Source organism: Bombina bombina, chromosome 1 (assembly GCF_027579735.1).
Source record: "Bombina bombina isolate aBomBom1 chromosome 1, aBomBom1.pri, whole genome shotgun sequence".
Classification (NCBI taxonomy): Eukaryota; Metazoa; Chordata; class Amphibia; order Anura; family Bombinatoridae; genus Bombina; species Bombina bombina.
This window is the reverse complement of record NC_069499.1, coordinates 216,635,454-216,655,352: the sequence shown is the minus strand read 5'-3', so window position 1 is coordinate 216,655,352 and position 19,899 is coordinate 216,635,454. Positions and strand designations below refer to the sequence as shown.

The 19,899-nt window shown below is 37.7% G+C and overlaps 1 protein-coding gene across 1 annotated transcript in view; it reads left to right on the top strand.

Moving 5' to 3' along the window:
- ZFYVE26 (zinc finger FYVE-type containing 26) overlaps window positions 1-19,899 on the top strand; it is a gene marked incomplete at its 3' end in the record, with an annotated part of 634,764 nt that overhangs the window by 18,030 nt on the left and 596,835 nt on the right. The window contains 3 exon segments of the mRNA XM_053697844.1: window positions 5,855-5,944; window positions 9,376-9,895; window positions 12,610-12,749. Of these exon segments, the coding sequence (XP_053553819.1) occupies window positions 5,855-5,944; window positions 9,376-9,895; window positions 12,610-12,749 (750 nt within the window).

The window sequence follows — 19,899 nt, the reverse complement described above, 5'->3', positions numbered from 1 at the left end:
GATCTGAACCAAAAATTGGCTCCTTAGCTTAGATGCCTTATTTTTCAAATAAAGATAGCAAGAAAACAAAGAAAAATTGTTAATAGGAGTAAATTAGAGATTTGCTTAAAATTGCATGCTCTATTTGAATCATGAAAGAAACAATTTGGGTTCAGTATCCCTTTAAGTGTTGATATTACAGCCATTGTGTTCTTTTTATTTGCCAGCCACTTTATCACACACCACTCAGTAATTTTACCTCTTTCCATGTTCACAACACAACACAATGTGTTTGTGGACCTATTTCAAAAGATATACAAAGATGGCAAAAGTTCCTCCCCTTGTAGAGGCTGCCGCCTGCTTAGGTCTCTCCTCTGATCCGATCTGCAGTTTCTTTTCAATAATCGTGGCATGAATACTTTGGTATTGCCAGTACAACTTAAGGTACTAAATGGAATATACTCACAGAGGATGTATGTAATGACATTTTTTCCCCCCAAATGGTTTTCACCAAATCCACATCAGACAGACTCAAGATATACATCTTGATACAGAAGACATTTTAAATTGCTTTACCTCAATAAAAAGCTTTAAAGGGACAGTCTAGTCAAAATTAAACCTTCATGATTCAGATAGGGCATGCGATTTTAAACAACTTTCCAATTTACTTTTATCATCAAATTTGCTTTGTTCATTTGGTATTCTTTGTTGAAAGCTAAACCTAGGTAGGGTAATATGCTAACTTCTAAGCCCTTGAAAGCTGCCTCTTATCTCAGTGCATTTTGACAGTTTTTCACAGATGGACAGTGCTAGTTGATGTGTGCCATAAAGATAAAATTGTGCTTACACCCGTGGAGTTATTTATGAGTCAGCACTGATTGGCTAAAATGTAGGTCTGTCAAAAGGAGTTAAATATGGGGGAAAACAGAACTTAGAAAAGGACCAATGACACTACAATTGCAAATTAAATACCCCTATGTTACCCGATTATATTAATGGACTGTGTCTATATATTGTATTCACGGGAATATATGGGTGCTATGTAGTATTACGGTTGGCACCAAAAAACAAGAGGGGCAGAGAGGCCGCTACTTGATGACAGACTACATGAAAAGCACTCCAGGGGTTAATGGATTGTCGATTTACAAATAATTGTTAAGCAAATAGCACAACAAAGAGAAGAAATGGACAAATGAGATGAACAATTCCAGCTGTGGTATTAAAACATAACTTTAATAATAGACAAATAATAAAAGATAAAAAGTTAAATTAAAAACACTCTTAGGTGCCTCGCAATGGTCAATCACTCAAAGGATGAGGTAGAGATAGAATCAGACTACTGAGGTAAGCAGGGGAAAAAAAACTTGTGTAGCTGCGTATATATGCAATTATATAAATACTTGCTCTGTGAGGTGTGTGGGGGCTCATCCACAATACAACGGTATTAAAATTTTTGGCAAAGAATTGAAATTGGGACTAAGTAGCGTACCTATAGGTTCTAGGGAGGAAATAGTATCTGTCACTTTAATTATCAGCAATTCTATAGAACAGCAAATATTGTGATCGTACACTAAATAGCATAGGGAAAATTGGAACTGTCACCACCGCTGATCTCCTCCTAGTATCAGTGAAGGAGTTATGTACTAGATGTATGTTCAGGTGGTATGTTAGAACAGTCAACTTGTAGGATTGATAATTTAATTAATGTAATCTAAAGGTCGGGTAGAGAGGTAAATTGTGCTCCCAGCTGCCCACTAATGTGCAACAATGTTGCTACCGTTAGGTAAAGATAATTAAGACCAGATATCTAAGTGACACTTAATATGCTGCTATTATAAATCATATGGCTCAGTAACTGATTTGTAACAACTGGCACTGTAGTATTCAATTCTATGCCTATAGTACCAATATCAGCGGCAAGCAGTATCACCTAGACTATGCGATTGTTACAAGTCATAATAGCGACTTAATCTGACTGAGTAATATGGAGATACCCCCAAGTAACCGATGTATACTGCCCCACTAGTAAGAATACATCATGTAAATGATTCTGCGTAACCACATCAATAATTGCGTTCGGATAGAAAGGTAAATTTATGCTCCCAGCAGCTTCGTAATGTGAAACACTATTACTCGAGTTGTGTGCTGATCTGTAATGCCTCAACGTTAGGTAAAAAAAGTTCAGAACAGATATCTAAGAGACGCTTTAATATTCTGCTATTATAAATCATTAGGCTCAGTAATTGAGTCGTAACAACTGGCACTGTTGTATTAAATTCTATGTCTTTAGTAACATTATTAGCGGCAACAGTATCACCTGAACTATGTGATTGTTACAAATCATAGCAAATTACAGAAGAGTTATATAAACTCAAACCTCCATTAAGCATTGTAATTTGCTATATCTAAACAATATATATATATATATGTATATAGATGCAAATGCAATTGGAACCTGATATTACCGATTTGCAAGTAAGAAGACAGGACCCTTTGAATAAACCGTTAGGGCGAAACATGTCAGGGACGTCAGGAACGTTAAGTTACTGGTGAGAAGCCCTGGAGCTTCTGTGTTTTTAGATAGCCTTAGGTTGCCTATCTCGCAATTGTTGATACTGTTGCGTAAAACTATTTACATGATGTATGTTTACTAGTGGGGCAGTATATACCGGTACTTGGGGGTATATCCACATTCCTCAGCCAGACTAAGTTGCTATCCTATACGAGGGTATGTCTTCTTACTTGCAAATCGGTAATATCAGGTTCTAATTTCATTTGCATCTACAGATGGCCCTCGTTTTACAACGGTTCAATTTACACCGTTTCAGAATAACAACCTTTTTTTCCAGTCATGTGACTGCTATTGAAAAGCATTGAGAAGCAGTGCATTTATTAAAATAGCCAGTAGGTGGAGCTGTCCACTTGTGTTGCAGCAAAGCCCAGCAAGCTGAAATTAATCAGTTTAACCAGACCTGAGCTATCAAGCAAATTTCAAAGGAACAAGATCTTCCTGTCTATAAATCAGTCCAGGTTGGAATGCATAGAAAGAACCGTTTGCAGAAAAATGCAAGTGAAGTCTGTGTTTGATTATTTTATTAGGTTTATAATGCTGTTTAGCAAATGTTTTTGTTCATTTAACTTAGTTTAATTATATATTATGTGTTGTGTGATTATTTTATTAGGTTTACAATGCTGTTTAGCATTTAAAGTCTTCATTTCAAAGCTTTAAAAATAATGTATTAGGTGTTACTTATGACAGTTTTGAGAGGGGCCTGGAACCTAACTCCCTCACTTCCCATTGACTTACATTATAAACTGGGTTTCAATTTACAACAGTTTCGATTTACAACCATTCCTTCTGGAACCTAACCCCGGCGTAAACTGAGGGCTACCTGTATATACATATATATTGTTTAGATATAGCAAATTACAATTCTTAATGGAGGTTTGAGTTTATATAACTCTTTTGTAATTTGCTATGATTTGTAACAATCACATAGTTCGGGTGATACTGTTGCCGCTAATAATGTTACTAAAGACATAGAATTTAAAATAACAGTGCCAGTTGTTACGACTCAATTACTGAGCCTAACGATTTATAATAGCAGCATATTAAAGCGTCTCTTAGGTAAAAAAAAGTTAAGGACAGATATCTAATGTTCAGGCATTACAGATCAGCACACAACTCGAGTAATAGTGTTTCACATTACGAAGCTGCTGGGAGCATAATTTACCTTTCTATCCGAACGCAATTATTGATGTGGTTACACAGAATCATTTACATGATGTATTCTTACTAGTGGGGCAGTATACATCGGTTACTTGGGGGTATCTCCATATTACTCAGTCAGATTAAGTCACTATTATGACTTGTAACAATCGCATAGTCTAGGTGATACTGCTTGCCGCTGATATTGGTACTATAGACATAGAATTTAATACTACAGTGCCAGTTGTTACAAATCAGTTACTGAGCCATATGATTTATAATAGCAGCATATTAAGTGTCACTTAGATATCTGGTCTTAATTATCTTTACCTAACGGTAGCAACATTGTTGCACATTAGTGGGCAGCTGGGAGAACAATTTACCTCTCTACCCGACCGCTAGATTACATTAATTCAATTATAAATCCTACAAGTTGACTGTTCTAACATACCACCTGAACATACATCTAGTACATAACTCCTTCACTGATACTAGGAGAAGATCAGCGGTGGTGACAGTTCCAATTTTCCCTATGCTATTTAGTGTACGATCACAATTTTTGCTGTACTATAGAATTGCTGATAATTAAAGTGACAGATACTATTTCCTCCCTAGAACCTATAGGTACGCTACTTAGTCCCATTTTCAATTCTTTGCCAAAATTTTTAATACTGTTGTATTGTGGATGAGCCCCCACACACCTCACAGAGCAAGTGTTTAAATAACTGCATATATACGCAGCTACACAAGTTTTTTTTCCCCTGCTTACCTCAGTAGTATGATTCTATCTCTACCTCATCCTTTGAGTGATTGACCATTGCGAGGCACCTAAGAGTGTTTTTAATTTAACTTTTTATCTTTTATTATTTGTCTATTAATAAAGTTTTATGTTTTAATACCACAGCTGGAAATGATTATCTCATTTGTCCATTTCTTCTCTTTGTTGTGCTATTTGCTTAACAATTATTTGTAAATCGACAATCCATTAACCCCTGGAGTGCTTTTCATGTAGTCTGTCATCAAGTAGCGGCCTCTCTGCCCCTCTTAAATATGGGGGAAGTCTGCAGATGGTCTGACCCACTATTACTGTATATAGTGACACTGTTTAACCCACCAGTACTGTATATAATGAGTCAGTGACACAGTCTGTAATCTGCCGGTGAGATGGCTGGCCTGACCCTACCCACCCCAGTACTTTATAAAGTGACCACAGTAGTCTGTGACATGGTCCAGTCCCCCCTTACTGTATATAGTGGTACTGTATAGACTGACACTGTTTACCCCCCCCCCCCATGCTGTAGTTACAAGGTCTGTAATTTGCTGGTTCCACAAACATATACACACATACACACATACATACACACACATACATATACACACACACACACACACATACATACATACATACATACACACACACACACACACACACACACACACACACACACACACACACACACACCAATGGGTAAAAACAGAAACACTAACCCCTGTAGTCAGAGACACTAGTGAAGCATCATGTCACACTCCCATGATATCAGTGCAGGCAGTGGCAGGTCAACGTTTTGTATTGTAAAAAGTTGGGGGCCCAGTCGCAATTGCGACCTCTGTACCCCCTGTAGTTTTGCCCCTGGCTAAGAGGAACCAGTGAGGTTGCAGATATTTTGGCAGAGGGGTTGGATGGAAGTAGTATATTAGCATGGCCTACATTTGACATGTAAAGAAATGATTAATATTATAGTACTTTATCTTCCTGGTGTACATGTTCCCGAGCCTGCAATAATGTTTTTAAAATATGTAAATACCAAACATGTAATAATCATAAATTCATATAACATGGATAAATAAAAATACATGTAAGTTACCCACTGCCAATCCAATGATATTAGCATTGTTTGGACCTCTGTGTATTAATAGTATTCTACATCTTATTTAATTTAATAGAAATGATCTTGTATACATTTTCTTACATGTAGTTTCCTTATCACCCAGCATCAAATGTTTCTATGGACCGGAACACAGTTGTCACATTTTTAACAAAGGTAAAAGGTAATAGTTTCTGTTGCCCTTAGGAGTCATCCTATTGTGTATAGCTTCTAATGTCTGTGATAAAATTATTTCTCTTATTATAATACCTATTCTTTCTTGTTCTTTATTGTGCTTTAGAAACCACTCCAGACCTTTCTCAAAGATGAAACAGAATTTCTTTTGCTTTTGGAAGAACTACAAGATGATGCATCTGAAGCATCTCTTAAGGTAATATGAGGATACAACCTTTACAAATTTAATACAATAAATTTCTTCTACGACATAAAAGGGATATGGATTGCTGGAAAGGATCAATAACTGAAAAGTCTTAATTATAAGTTATCTGGCACAGCTGTAAGGTGTATTGTTGGATAATGACATCAACACATTTTAGCAAAGAAGAAGAAAAATGAAATTCATATTTGGTGAAGTGAATGTGCTTTCCATTTTTCTATAAAGGGATAGAAAGATCAAAATTGAAATGTGTGTGAGTGCATTTCCGTTTTAAATAGAAACATATTTGCAATATACTTCCATTAAAAATGTTTCTAGTAAAAGGTATTGCTGCTTTTTCAGTGGCATATTTGCATAGCCTGTGCACCAGTATTCAAACACCACAACTCTGAGAGTCAGCAGTGGCTTATATGACTCAAATTAAAGGGACTAAAAACCTCAAATTTTGCTTGATTCTCTTGGTATCCTTTGTTGAAATGCATGTCTAGGTAGGCTCAGGAGCTGGGAGCTAGCTGCTGATTGGTGGCATCACAAATATACCTCTTATCTTAATGTGTTCAGCTAGCTCCCAGTAGTACATTGCTGTTCCTTCAATAAAGATTATCAAGAGAATGAAGCAAAATTGACAATAGAAGCAAATTGGAAAGTTGTTTGAAATTGTGTTCTCGATCTGATTCCTGAAAAAAGGTTTTTCATGTCTCTAAGTCTTAAGTCTTCACTGATGCAACGCACTATAGCCAGCTTTCTGAATACTTGTGAGCGGGCCCTCGCAGCATATGTGCATATTCCACTGACAAACCATAATAAATCTTACTAGAAGTATTTTTTTACCAATGGAAGTATATTGCAAAAATGCTTCTATTTGAAATTGACATGCACCCATCTACTTTTCAATATTTACTTTTTATTACTTTAACTGGACCAATCCCTTTTATATGTTGTTTATTAAAGGGACACTGAACCCAAATTTTTTCCATCGTGATTCAGAGAGAGCATGCAATTTTAAGCAACTTCCTAATTTACTCCTATTAAATTCTTTTCATTCTATTTATATCTTTATTTGAAATTCAAGAATGTAAGTTTAGATGCCGGCGCATTTTTGGTGCACACACTGTGTTGTTCTTTTTGATTGGTGGGTAAATTCACCTACCAATAAACAAGTGCTTTCCATGGTTCTGAACCAAAAAAATAGCTTAGATGCCTTCTTTTTCAAATAAAGAAAGCAAGAGAATAGGGCTGCAACAACTAATCGATAAAATCGATAATAATCGATAATGCAAATCGTTGTCAACGATTTGCATTATCGATTAATCGGTCTATCGATTAGTTGGGCTGCTTGCCACAGCCACACTAGAAAAGGCGTGTCTATTTCCTGTCTATTTCCTGAGCGCGGTGAAGAGAAGAGAAGGAGAAGACATGTGGGAAGAGAGGAGTGTGCGACAGTGAGATTATTTGGGATAGACGTCACTTTTGACTTCATCTGCTGCAAGGTGGGTAATAACTTAGTACTAGCGTTAAGCAATGGAGGAGGGAGATATTGGATTCGGCTGGCTGCTACTTGACTGTGAGTAGATCGCGGGCACCGGGTCATGGAAGGGGAGGGTCTGACTCTGAGTCTGGATCAAGTAAAACTTGCTAAAATAATAATATTTAACCTCTGGTGGTCTTCTGTTTGATTTTACAACACTCCGGTTACTGCTAGCTTCTGTAACTGTTAGGGAGGATAGCACAGAGCAGGGTGTGAGCTGTGAGGAGATCGCGGGCACCGGGTCATGGAAGGGGAGGGGCTAAGGTATGGGTCTGGATCAAGTAACTTGCTGGTCTCACTGTAGCGTGTTTTTTTTAATTTAACTAACTAATAACTCAAAGCCAAGCCAACTTAGCCAAGAGAAGTGCATTAGCGCAAGCATACAAAAACACTTGATCCAGACCCTCACCTTAGCCCCTCCCCTTCCATGCGACCCGGTGCCCTCAATCTCCTCAGTCCTCACACCTCTGTGCTATCCTTCCTAACAGTTACAGAAGCAGTCACAGGAAATGTTGTAAAATCAAACAGTCAGTGAGACCACCAGAGGTTATGTATTATTATCTTAGCAAGTTACTTGATCCGGAGTCGGACCCTCACCTTAGCCCCTCCCCTTCCATGATCCGGTGCCCACGATCTCCTCACACCCCTGTGCTATGACTGCTATCCTTCCTAACAGTTACCTACAGAAGCAGTAGCAGCCCTACAGTCACAGCACAGCTGTGTTGTATGCACTGCAGTGACAGTCAACAGTTGATCTTTTTTTCTTAATTTAGACAACCTTGGTGTAATAAAAACAAAGTAAATAAATATGTCAACTTGGCAGCCAGCTACAGCTGAGCTAATAAATTATGACAACAATACATTTGCTCTGCTAAGTCTTTAAAAGTTTGTAAGTTGTGTAATTTAAAGTAGTTTGTGTTGTGTACAGTTGTACAGTGAACTTGATGAGATAAAAAGTTTAACTATTTGTATTTCTGCAGTAAGGCAGTTTTTTTTAATACTCTGTTAAACCAAACAGAGTTTGTTTGTTCATTATTATATTTTTTTACAAATGGTATATTGTTCAGTGTTTTTTTTGTTTTGTTTTTTGTTTTTATCCGATTAATCGATTAATCGAAAAAATAATCGACCAACTAATCGATTATGAAAATAATCGTTAGTTGCAGCCCTACAAGAGAATGAAGAAAAATTGATGATAGGAGTAAATTAGAAAGTTGTTTAAAATTGCATGCTCTATCTAAATCATGAAAGACAAAAATTGGGTTCAGTGTCCCTTTAAAAAAGAAAAAAAAAGTGAATTATTTTTGAAGAGCTAATAACATGGTACTCTGTTTGATCTAGCTCTGAACAACTTTATATTTTGCTTTATATGTTGCTGTAGAAGATCAGGGCAAGGCAAGTGCCCATGTGCTCAAGCACTTCCTTGCATACTGTGATTTAAGTGCAAAATAAAGCACATTTTATTTGGTTGGACTAGCCAGATAAGATTGTATTAAGTCCTGTTCTGTGTCACATGCAGGGCTCAGTGTTACTAATTATGCTGCTTTAGGTGCTTAACATTGTCGTATGCAGCCAGAGGCTGATTGGTGGGAGCCATTTTACTAGTTGTAAATTTCTAAATGCATTTTTCTATATTTTATCTTCATTGTTTTTAACTTTATAGTAGCTCTTCCAATTGAAAAAATAGTTGTGGCAACCTCAGGTTGATGCATTGATGGTTTAGTTGAGTTTAGTTCTTTTTGGTGGCATTTTTTTTCCTTTTGAAAATAAGAAATGGTATATGTTGGGGAAGTGCTATAGATACTAAAGAACATTATGATATTATGTATCTTTGAGAGATTATATAATCCCTTTAATGATATTTTATGACTCATTTTCTTTATTTTCTTTTTTTCAGGAAATGTATGAAGCATTTTTATATAGTCACCATGAAAATAGAAGGGACGGTTCTGCTCCCCAACTCAGCCCTAGCACAGTCTCTTGTTTACAATGTGTCCTCTCTCAGAACCCTAGACTTGTACAGGCTCTAATAGGTTTTTTATTAGCTGACAGTTCTCTTTCCTCTGCACTGGAATATAACCACCACTTGCTTAATATATACATAGACTTTTTATTAGTTTTGTTAACTTCTCTTCAGGAAACTCAGCAGAACCAGGAATCAAATGAACATCTTGCTGGACAGATATATAATGTCTTAAGCACCATGCACTTTAACTCGGAGCTCCAAAGCACTGAATTAAAGCACTTCTGCAATGAACTCTTTCAAGCCTGCTGGAGCGAGAAAAGTGTTTTAAAGGAGGAACAAGTACAAACATGTATGCTGAGGAGGCAGAATTATACTTTGGTCAGCATGTATGGTAGTGTTGCAAGTGAGAAATTAAAGGCTGAAATCACTGCACAGCGTACTCCAGAAAAAGGCAAGTACTAGAGAAAACGTGATATGAATCGAAAATGCTACCAACTCAGCATTAAATAAAGTGATAATGGCATATATTAAATCAGTATTTTGTTACATTTATGTCAAAATAAATGTTTTTAGAATTCCATTTCCCATATCTTGCTGGTACCTCACTTTTCTGTTGGTGTCTCTTTTTTATTTTGACAAATTTTCTCAATTATTCATGTCCGTTAAGGGCTATATTACAAGTGAGCGCAAACTATAGCTTTCGTAAAAACGATATTTGTGCTACACTGAGTAATATCAGCGAACGCAAATTGTGAGATTGCTTTTCCATAGGCTCCAATGGGAGCCTCATTCTCATGCTGTAAGACATGGCATGAGAAGTAGCGTAGAGAAGGGGGTAAGTCGCACAGGGATGGCAGCAAATATATATATGTACAGTATATGCTTATACAATATACGTATATATGTGTTAATATTAGGGCTGCACGATTAATCGCATATGTGATTTAAAACCGATTAATCGCCGCAATTTAAAAACCGAGAGTACGCGATTTAAAAAAATAAATAAAAAGTCTTTGTTCGACATGAAAACTGAGGCAGAGAAGGAGTGTGAGAGTCAATGACACATCCCCCATATTTTCCTGGACTATCACTCAGCTAAATGACTAACACATGAAGCAGTGTGCATTGTACTACCTTTACTGCACTTAGAAACACAAATCATGCTGCTGGACAGTCAGCACTTTCCAGGTTTCTCCATGCACTCTGCTTCTGTTACTCATACCACAGCTAGACTGACTGCCCAAGAAAACATGGACAATGTGGTAAGAACTGGCCAGCTAATTTCATTTAAATTAACTTTGCATGTGTTGAGTTCACTTGTTTGTATTATGTACCCTAACTATAACTGTTCTTAGTGTTCTGTTATGTACTACAGAATAGCTGCGTGATGTAATATGACAGGCTGCAGGATGTCAGGATTGACCTTGTCAATGCCACATTCCTCATGTTTGCCTGGACAGTCACTCATCTAAATGAATAACAAATGCAGCAGTGAGAGCATTGTACTACCTTTACTTCACTTATAAACAAATTATACTGCTGTAAAGTCAGCATTTTTCAGGTTTCTCCATGCTTACACTGCTTCATATGTTAATCATACCACAGCTAGATTGACTGCCCAAGAAAACTTGACAATGTTGTGTCAGAAGACCTAAGAACTGGCTAGTGTCTACTATGTAACCACAGCACAGGCAGCTAATTTTATGTTAACTATTTTGTGGTTTGTATTTTTATGCTCCCAGAGTGTATTGGACATTGAGAAACATGTACATGAAGATTCTGTAGTGTTAATTTTTTTATTGAAAAATTAAGGTGTTATAGTCATTTATAAGAAAATCGCAATCACGATTTTTTTTTGTGTGTCCAAAATCGCGATTTTCATTTTTGTCCATATCGCCCAGCCCTAGTTAATATATGTATATATACACCTATTAACGCATAAATATATATGTATATAAGTATATATATATATATATATATATATATATATATATATATATATTTATATTAAGAGGGAACTCACAGTTCACATAGATTGCATTGTAAAGGCACTTTTCAGTGTTTTTTTTTTTTTTCCTAGCACCCTACAGCCGCCAACTTTAACCCCTAAAAACTGCTAAGTGCAGTTACTTTATTAAAAAAAATAAAGATGCTACTATCTTTATTTTTTAATAAAGTATATTACAGTGTGTTTTGGGGGCATTTGGTCGACATTTATAAAATTAACCGGAAATCGAAGTGCTAATTGCTACCGCTAGCTTGCGGTATCAATAACCAGTCACTTGTAATGGCTGGTTACTTAATGCGTGCCCACAAATGGGCAAATTTTCCCATTTGCGTGTGCACGACAAATTAGTGCTCCATTTGTAATCTAGGCCTAAGTACAATAAACAATTAAAGTGATGGTAAACTTCGGTGATTCCATCAACAATATTTGTAATGGATTATTTAAATAAAGGGGCACTTTCAATAATGAAAATAAATGTAGACACCTTTTTATTTTAAAAATAATTCACCTTTTAGTTTAGTTAAACATCGCACTGTTCCTCCGCCCGCAACTAATACTCTATATGTGTCTTTGATGAAAAATCCTGGGTCTATCCAATCGTTGTGTGCCCCCTTTGGCGTCCAGCTTGTGACCATTAACCATTGTTTTGTATGCGCATACACTGGTTAATCCAATATTATGGAGGAAACTTAAAATGAGGCTGTTGGGCCAGGATTTTTCCATATAACTAAGTTCATATTTAAAGCAATTGATGTAGATGCAATCTGTCTATTTTTTATCTTACATTTTGGTTATGTATAGGGACTTTTGCTCCTTCCCACAACTATTGCATATTGATGTAACTTGATGAAAAACCTTAATATTTTGGCAAGCCCGAATAGTCGAGCTGTCACATTCAAGCATTGTCTCTTACATAGAGATGTTTTTGATGCACTCTATTGATAGATTGCATTCTTTGCATCTTAACATGTCACTCCACTTCCTGCATCCGTCCATCTCTATGGCAACAGGTGTACCTAGAGGAGTATTAAAAAAGTATTGCATTGCAGGATATCTCTTTGCACCCTTATCTATCTGGACAGTAAATAGGATAGCTGGCGATTTGTGTGGTTTTTATTGATTTATTTATTTTTATTAAATGTGTCCTTTTTTTCCAGTAACTGGAGTTGTATGTGACTTTTCAGAATCTGAACGAGCCATCCTTCGTCTGTTTTGTGACCCAGAGCAAATTAATCCTTGGAAGACTGCATATTTCTACTGCCTCTACACTGGAAAACACTTTCTGGAGCAGATTCTGGTTTGTTGATAACTTGCTACATCAAAATCACAGATAAGAGATTTTAATTGGTTAATGTATTGTATTTATCTATCTGGTAGCTCTGTAAAAAAATATTTGCAAAATTCTGGCTGTAATAATATTTTTATAGTTAATATAATATTATATATATATATTTTTATTTTAATTCATTAGAATGGCTTTTAAGAGAGCTGTTGAAGCCATGACCAGTAGGTTAACGTCCCTTTGCATTGACACACAAAAGTAGTAACTCTTTAAAGGACCGTTAAAGTGATTGCAAACTTGATCCTTATGGGAGTCAATGTAACTATGATAAAAATCTAAACCTACTCAGTAATTTTTTTTTTTCCGTTCTAAATAAGTGTTTTTACAGCTACTCCTACCGCTCCTCCTCCCGGCAACGATCTACACTCCCCCCCCCCCCCAGTGACGTTTCTTTTTCTGGCCAATTGATTTTGCAATTGATCCATGGGGCATGCTGTGTAAGGACTTGGCCGCCTAAAGGCCAAAAAATCAATTGGCTGCATGAAGAAACGTCTGCATCTTGCTGGGTAATCCTACATGGACACTCGCCAGCCAACAGCAAATTTGTGAAGGGCCTTCCATCTGCCCCAGCCTCTGGTAGCAATACCGCAACTCTTGCCACGTGGTTTGCCATCTTGTGGCCTACAACCCCACTTCAGACCAGGAAACGTCATTGGTCAATCTCCCTACTGTACCTACCCCAGGACCCAGACCACACACGGGTAGACCGGCGAATGATATGACATGCTGTCCTGTGTCGTAGCTCATCGTTCTGCAGCGCTTCCCTGCACGACAAGGCACCTCTCTTACCTGGAGAATCGACAATCTCTATGGTGAGCAAAGATTTTGGGCCCAAATATGACTTATGGGCTTATATTACACTGCGGCAATAGAGTTGGATGCCTAAATCAGCTTTAATTGATCACTGCATATACTGATATTGTGCTTTACTGACTGTATAAAAGCCCTAATGTGACATTTACTGCTACTCTGCGGGTTTGTTCTGCCCTGACTCTACACTCACAAAATCACTGGAGACCCCTACATAAGGAATCAAAATTGTGAGGGGCACACTGACAGGAAGGGGGAAGGAGAAGATTTACCACCAATAAGCACAATCACGTGGTTAACCTATATCTAGGACTTTTGAGCCTCATGACTAGAGAAGCCTGCTGACGCAGTATTGAAATAAATAAAAAGGGAATATAAAAAAGGAAGCTACAAAGAGAGGGAGAAAGATAGATAAACAAGGGAGGAGAAGCGGAAAAGGAAAAAAAGTATTTTACATGAAAGTCGATAAATACTTTCTTAAACTCTAACCTAGCCCACCAAACATGAGTCACAGGCCAAAACCCTCAGATAGAAAAGCTCGACACACGGCTGTAATACATGTTCAAAGCCATTCCCAAACTGACCACTCGGAACCACACTCTGGAGACCACTCCTCTCTTATGCAAGACTTTATTTCTACCTGAAATTGACTTATTGCAGGCAGGGGTGGATAACCTAACAAGCGAAGCTAGACAATTCTCAACACGTCTATCAGCCGCTGAGACCTGAATATCGGATTTGGAAGACGGACAATCCAGCACAGATATTTCACTTAAAGTGAAAGTAAACTTTAATTAATGAAAGCCCGGTTTTTAAAAATACTATTAAAAACAGGGGCACTTTCATTCATCAAAGTTTAGAAAGCAGCCGTTTTGTTTAAAAACGTACCTTTCTTCTCTTCACAGCAGGAGCAGCTTCCCCTCCCTGGAGATCCTCTCTTCACACATCAGCAATGACTAATCCGGCTTCCTCCAATCTCGGCATGAACTCAGGCAATGATTCCCCTGGGGGGAAAGCCGTGATTGGAGGAAGCCGGATTAGTCATTGCTGATGTATGAAGACAGGATCTCCGGGCGGGGGAAGCTGCTCCGGCTGTGAAGAGTAGAAAGGTTTATAAAGTTTATAAACAAAACGGCTGCTTTCTAAACTTTTGATTAATTAAAGTGCTCCTTTTTTAATAGTATTTTTAAAAACCGGGCTTTCATTCATCAAAGTTTACCTTCACTTTAAAAAGGTCTTAAAGCAGAATCAATACTTGATGGACAGGGTCGAAGACCTAGAAAATAGAAGCTGCCACAATACTCTCCTGATTGTTGGGGGTGCCAGAGGCAATAAAAGGTAAAGCACTAATGGAATTTGTCTCATTGTTGATGACCGGCTCCCTATTGACATAGAGAGAGCACACAGAGTGGGCACCGAGACCCCAATGGAAATTAGAACCAAACCTTGTCAAATAATATTTAAGTGGCTTAACTTTCAAGAGAAGACTCTTAGGGCCTACAGAGAGAGTAAAGAGCTCAAACATGAGGACAACCGCCTTCTATTGTTTCAGGACTACTCCGCCGAGGTTACTAAAAACCGTAGACACTTTGCTCCCTACTGCACAAAGCTGCATGATCAAGGCCGCCAAGTGGCACTGCTGTACCCGGCTAAACTATGGCTCAAAGAACTTTCACACCCCGCAAACCTTGGAATCCTACTTGGAGACGGAACTGCGTCAAGCTCTGACCTGAGAGAGTTCCTTGACTATTCATTGGTGCAAATGGGCCCTGCTACCTGAATGTTATACATAATGTATACCTCTAATTCTTGTTTGATGTTGTTTTTTTGAAAAGATAGAGATAGTATTATTTATGTTTGTGTTTAGTTTTTAACTTGATTATTGTTTTTGTCACTCAATACACTCTGAAGACATGTTTCTTCCTTATGAATGATCTTTTTAGGTTAGAATATGCTTCTTATTCAACCAACCTTGGTGTGCCTGAGGCATGCAAACAGGTCACAAATTATGCTTAATGGTGTAATAAGACCCTCAAGGCCTCTTATTGCTATTCGTCACTATTATTGCTGTTGTGTTTTTTTTTCTTTCTAATTTTGACCCAATTAATATTTGGCTTGATTAAGCATAGCAATATTGCACAATTTGTTTATGATGTAAAAAAATATTGTCACTCACTATGTAGAAAGCTATATCATACTATATTGTACTTACACATTTTCAAGCCTCCGTTTTTTTTTTTTTAAGATCATGTCTTCGCTCCCCTTGGTAGCCACATCCCCCCCCCCCTTTTTTTTTTTTTCTTTCCCCTTCGCTCTCTCTCTCCCCCTCTCCCCTCTTTCCTTCCTTCTCGCCCTTTTCTTTATAAAATTGTAAACGACCCTTAACCTTTTCACATGGAATATAGGCGGTATTAACTCTCCTATAAAACGAAAGCCAATATTAACCTATTTACATCAATTGAATACTGACATTGCATACTTACAGGAGACTCATTTAGTGGATAAGGAACATGAAAAGCTATGCTCAGACTGGGTGGGGAAGACAGTGTATCTTTCCAATCATATCTCTAGCAGAGGTCTAGCTATCCTATTCGGTAAATGTATGTGTGTGTATATATATTTAGTGCTCATCTTAATCATTTTTTACCATTATGATTTTCTTAACTTTACTTCCATTTTCTCTTCCTATAACATGGATTTCACCCATTATATTTATTTATTTACATATGCTTTTCCCATATTTCTTTTTTTTTTTAAATTTATTTATTTTTTCCCCTTATTTGGTTGTTTCTTTTTCTCCAGTAATTTTACTATTAGACCTTCTTTTCCAGAGTATGCCATGCTTGTTATGCCCCGCTGCTTTATCGTGGCACTCACGTTAGTGCATCTGGTTTTTTGCTTTGGATATTGTTTTTTTTTCCTCCTGTTTGGGCCCTTTTGCTTTACCTAAAATTCATTATGTATACATTTAGTACTATGCCCTTCTTTGGAGTTATATGTATATATACCCATTTATACAAATAATGGCAACATTATCTCATACCTTTTGGCCCCCACAAAGTAATGATGCTCATACAACTGGGATGCCCACAAAATGGATATTATGTACATCACCCATTCTTAATAATACCTCTGGGATTTTTAACATGTATGACCTATCAATAGCCTTACAGGCATTTATTCTTTACTATAACTCTCTTTGCTAATAATTTTTCTCAAACTGCTTAGAGATTTTAGTATTGCATTTTAGTAATCACAAATGTTTTAATTTTCACTTGTCCCTATTGGGATCACTAGGGTCTTAGTCATATCCAGTGATATGATTTAGTGAGTACTTAATAATAGCACTATTTGAAAGAAAAAAATAAAAATACACTTAGACAATGATTTTTTTAGAAAGCATTTTATACTTATACAATTTTAATGCATTCTGTTATTGTCCACAGCACACTGTAAATGTTCACACCTGCACAGCACCATTTGGATTTGTATTGGGTATCCTATAACATTTTCTATTGGTTACCATAATGTATTTAACTACTCACCAGGTGAGCTCTTGTAGATCTCTGATTAAGCGCACTGAGCATGCACGAAACGCGTCAGATCCTGCTTACCCTTGCATACTGATGTAGTGCTCCACTCTCATGATTTTGAATAAACCACTTTGGCCAGAGTTCCATCGTATCTTCGTCCTTTTTTTCTTTGATTGTGCATATGGCTGAGCAGGCCCTGAAGATCGGAACTCGCTCTTAAGTATCCACTTGGTTTCCTGCAGAAAAATACCGCAGACTCTTTATCTAAGAGATATACCAACCTTGCCTTTTTTGCTCATCTGTGTGACTCTGCCTGTGCTGGTCCAATGACTTATTGGGACATTGAAGCCTGACCATCAGGCCAGCTGGAGCCAAACACCGGGCAATAACTACGGAACAACAGCAACTTACAGATCACGCTGCCGTCCACCCTACGCATAAGAGTGACGTCATCACAAGCGGACTCCGGACTCCGACCTACGGATACTTGGTATAACCACCAGGCGACTATCGGCAGCTTGTGTATCGGAAAGCCAACTTTGCATCGACTGTCTCTATCGGAGGATTGCACATCAGTGACCGAGTTCCGGACCAATTGTTTCCAGCCTTACAGGTACCTGGTTTACCTCTGTGTGTTTGGCTTACAGTATGACTTATTACACTAATCATTTGCCTAGTCCCGGACCAACAGTCTCCAACCTTACAGGTACCTGGTTTACCTTTGCGATTTGGCTCACAGTCTGATTTTTCCATACTAACCATTTGCCTTAGTTTTACCCGGCACCCTGATACATCACAGTGCAGACACGACCTGACATGGCGCTATATAATTAAGTACTTCTGTTACGGAGTCTGATTATTTTTTGCAGCACTACTAGACTTATTTCTCTGCACCACACAGATATCTGGCCTACTAACTAACTCTGTTTGGCCACCTATAAGCTGCCTCATCACACAGATAGCTCATACTTGGCTTATAGCTGCTACAGTGATACATAGTATCATATACACATTAATCACTATAGTAGTGTGTATACTACCGTGGAATCTCTTTATTCTTATTATTAGCAAGTCGGCACTCTTAGTACTCATTCTGCAGGGTACTACTATTAGAAGGTCTGTTTATTCTTATTTTTTTCTTACCAATTGCAGTCAGCTCATCTATCAGCCCTTCTTTTGAACTTTCATACCCAATATTCAGTACCTGCAGTCACCAATCCCACAGGGGTTTCAACTGATGACAAACGCAGGCTCATCTTAGCCACTGCACTGCAAGGGGGCAATGTAGTCCCTACTGCACCTAAGGAAGACAATTTGCCTAAATTATTCTCTAATCTGGAGAAACTTCGATATAAAGAGACAAACCTTTAGTGGGACATTAAGTTTCTAGATTTGTACATAAAGTAAGGGAAATACCACGTGGTCTAAGGATGAATAAATTTCCTTCCTTTGCCCAACACATACCAGAGTTTATGGAGGAATGGAACTATACCCTGACTAGATGTTCCACGACCCTGATGAATCAACTTTTGAGACACAAAAGACAAGAAAGAGACGCTATCCTGACTGAAATTAACTCAGTAGTTGATGCAATTAAACCATTTGAGACTACTAACCAATATAAAGACTATACAACACAATTGGAAGAAACCATCAATAGACTAGTCACTGATTTATCCAACAGAAAAGTGTCTAAATACAATCGAGACACTAAAGACTATGACCTTAACATTGTTTACTCCTGGCAGCAACATAGACCTGCCAGGGGCAGGGGATATTCCAACACCTCCAAGTCAAAGAATAAAAATAATAAACACCGTAGTTATTCTAATAAGAAAGTAACTTTCTCTAGCATAGATACTGGTGATTCTGAATCGTCCCTCCCACAATCTCTGGGCTCTCCAGCATCAGAGCCCATAGTGCCATCTGATATGGGAGCTAGCTCATCACCCAGAGTTACTTTGACCACCCTAGTCAAATCTCTGAACCAAACTAGCACCCCAAAAGCCACTAGTCAAGTACACAGATACCCCAGCAGGACAGCCTCAAAAAACAAAAAGAAATAACTAATGTAATCAATCTGTCTGATACTTTACTTACACCTGCACAGGTTTCAATTTTGAATAAAGGCTTCACTTTTGCACTTAGCACCAATTTCTCTTGTAAGATTTTTCGAGTCCACGGATTCATCCATACTTATGGGATATTCTCCTTCCCTACAGGAAGTGGCAGAGAGAGCACCCACAGCAGAGCTGTCCATATAGCTCCTCCCTTAGCTCCACCCCCCAGTGTGGTGACAAAAATGTTAGTTTTTATTTTCTCAAGCAAAAGTTTGTTATTTTAAATGGTACCGGTGTGTACTATTTACTCTCTGGCAGAAAAGGGATGAAGATTTCTGCAAGGAGGATGATGATCTTAGCATTTTGTAACTAAGATCCACTGCTGTTCTCATAAGGGCTGAAGAGTACAGGAAAACTTCAGTTGGGGGAACAGTTTGCAGGCTAAACTGCATTAAGGTATGTTCAGACTATTTTTTTCTAGATAGACTGTTATTTCTAGAAAAGGCTAGCAATATCCCCATGAGGGGAAGGTAAGGTGTATTCAGTAAAAAAGGAATCCAAGCTTGCATAAAGGGCTCATAGTTACTGGTGACACTAATTGGAAAAAATGTTTTGGTTTAATTACAAATAAAACGTTTTTTGAGGGACTTTAAGGGGTCTTTGTGGCTTGTTTAAGGGTTATTAACCCACATGGCTAGTTTA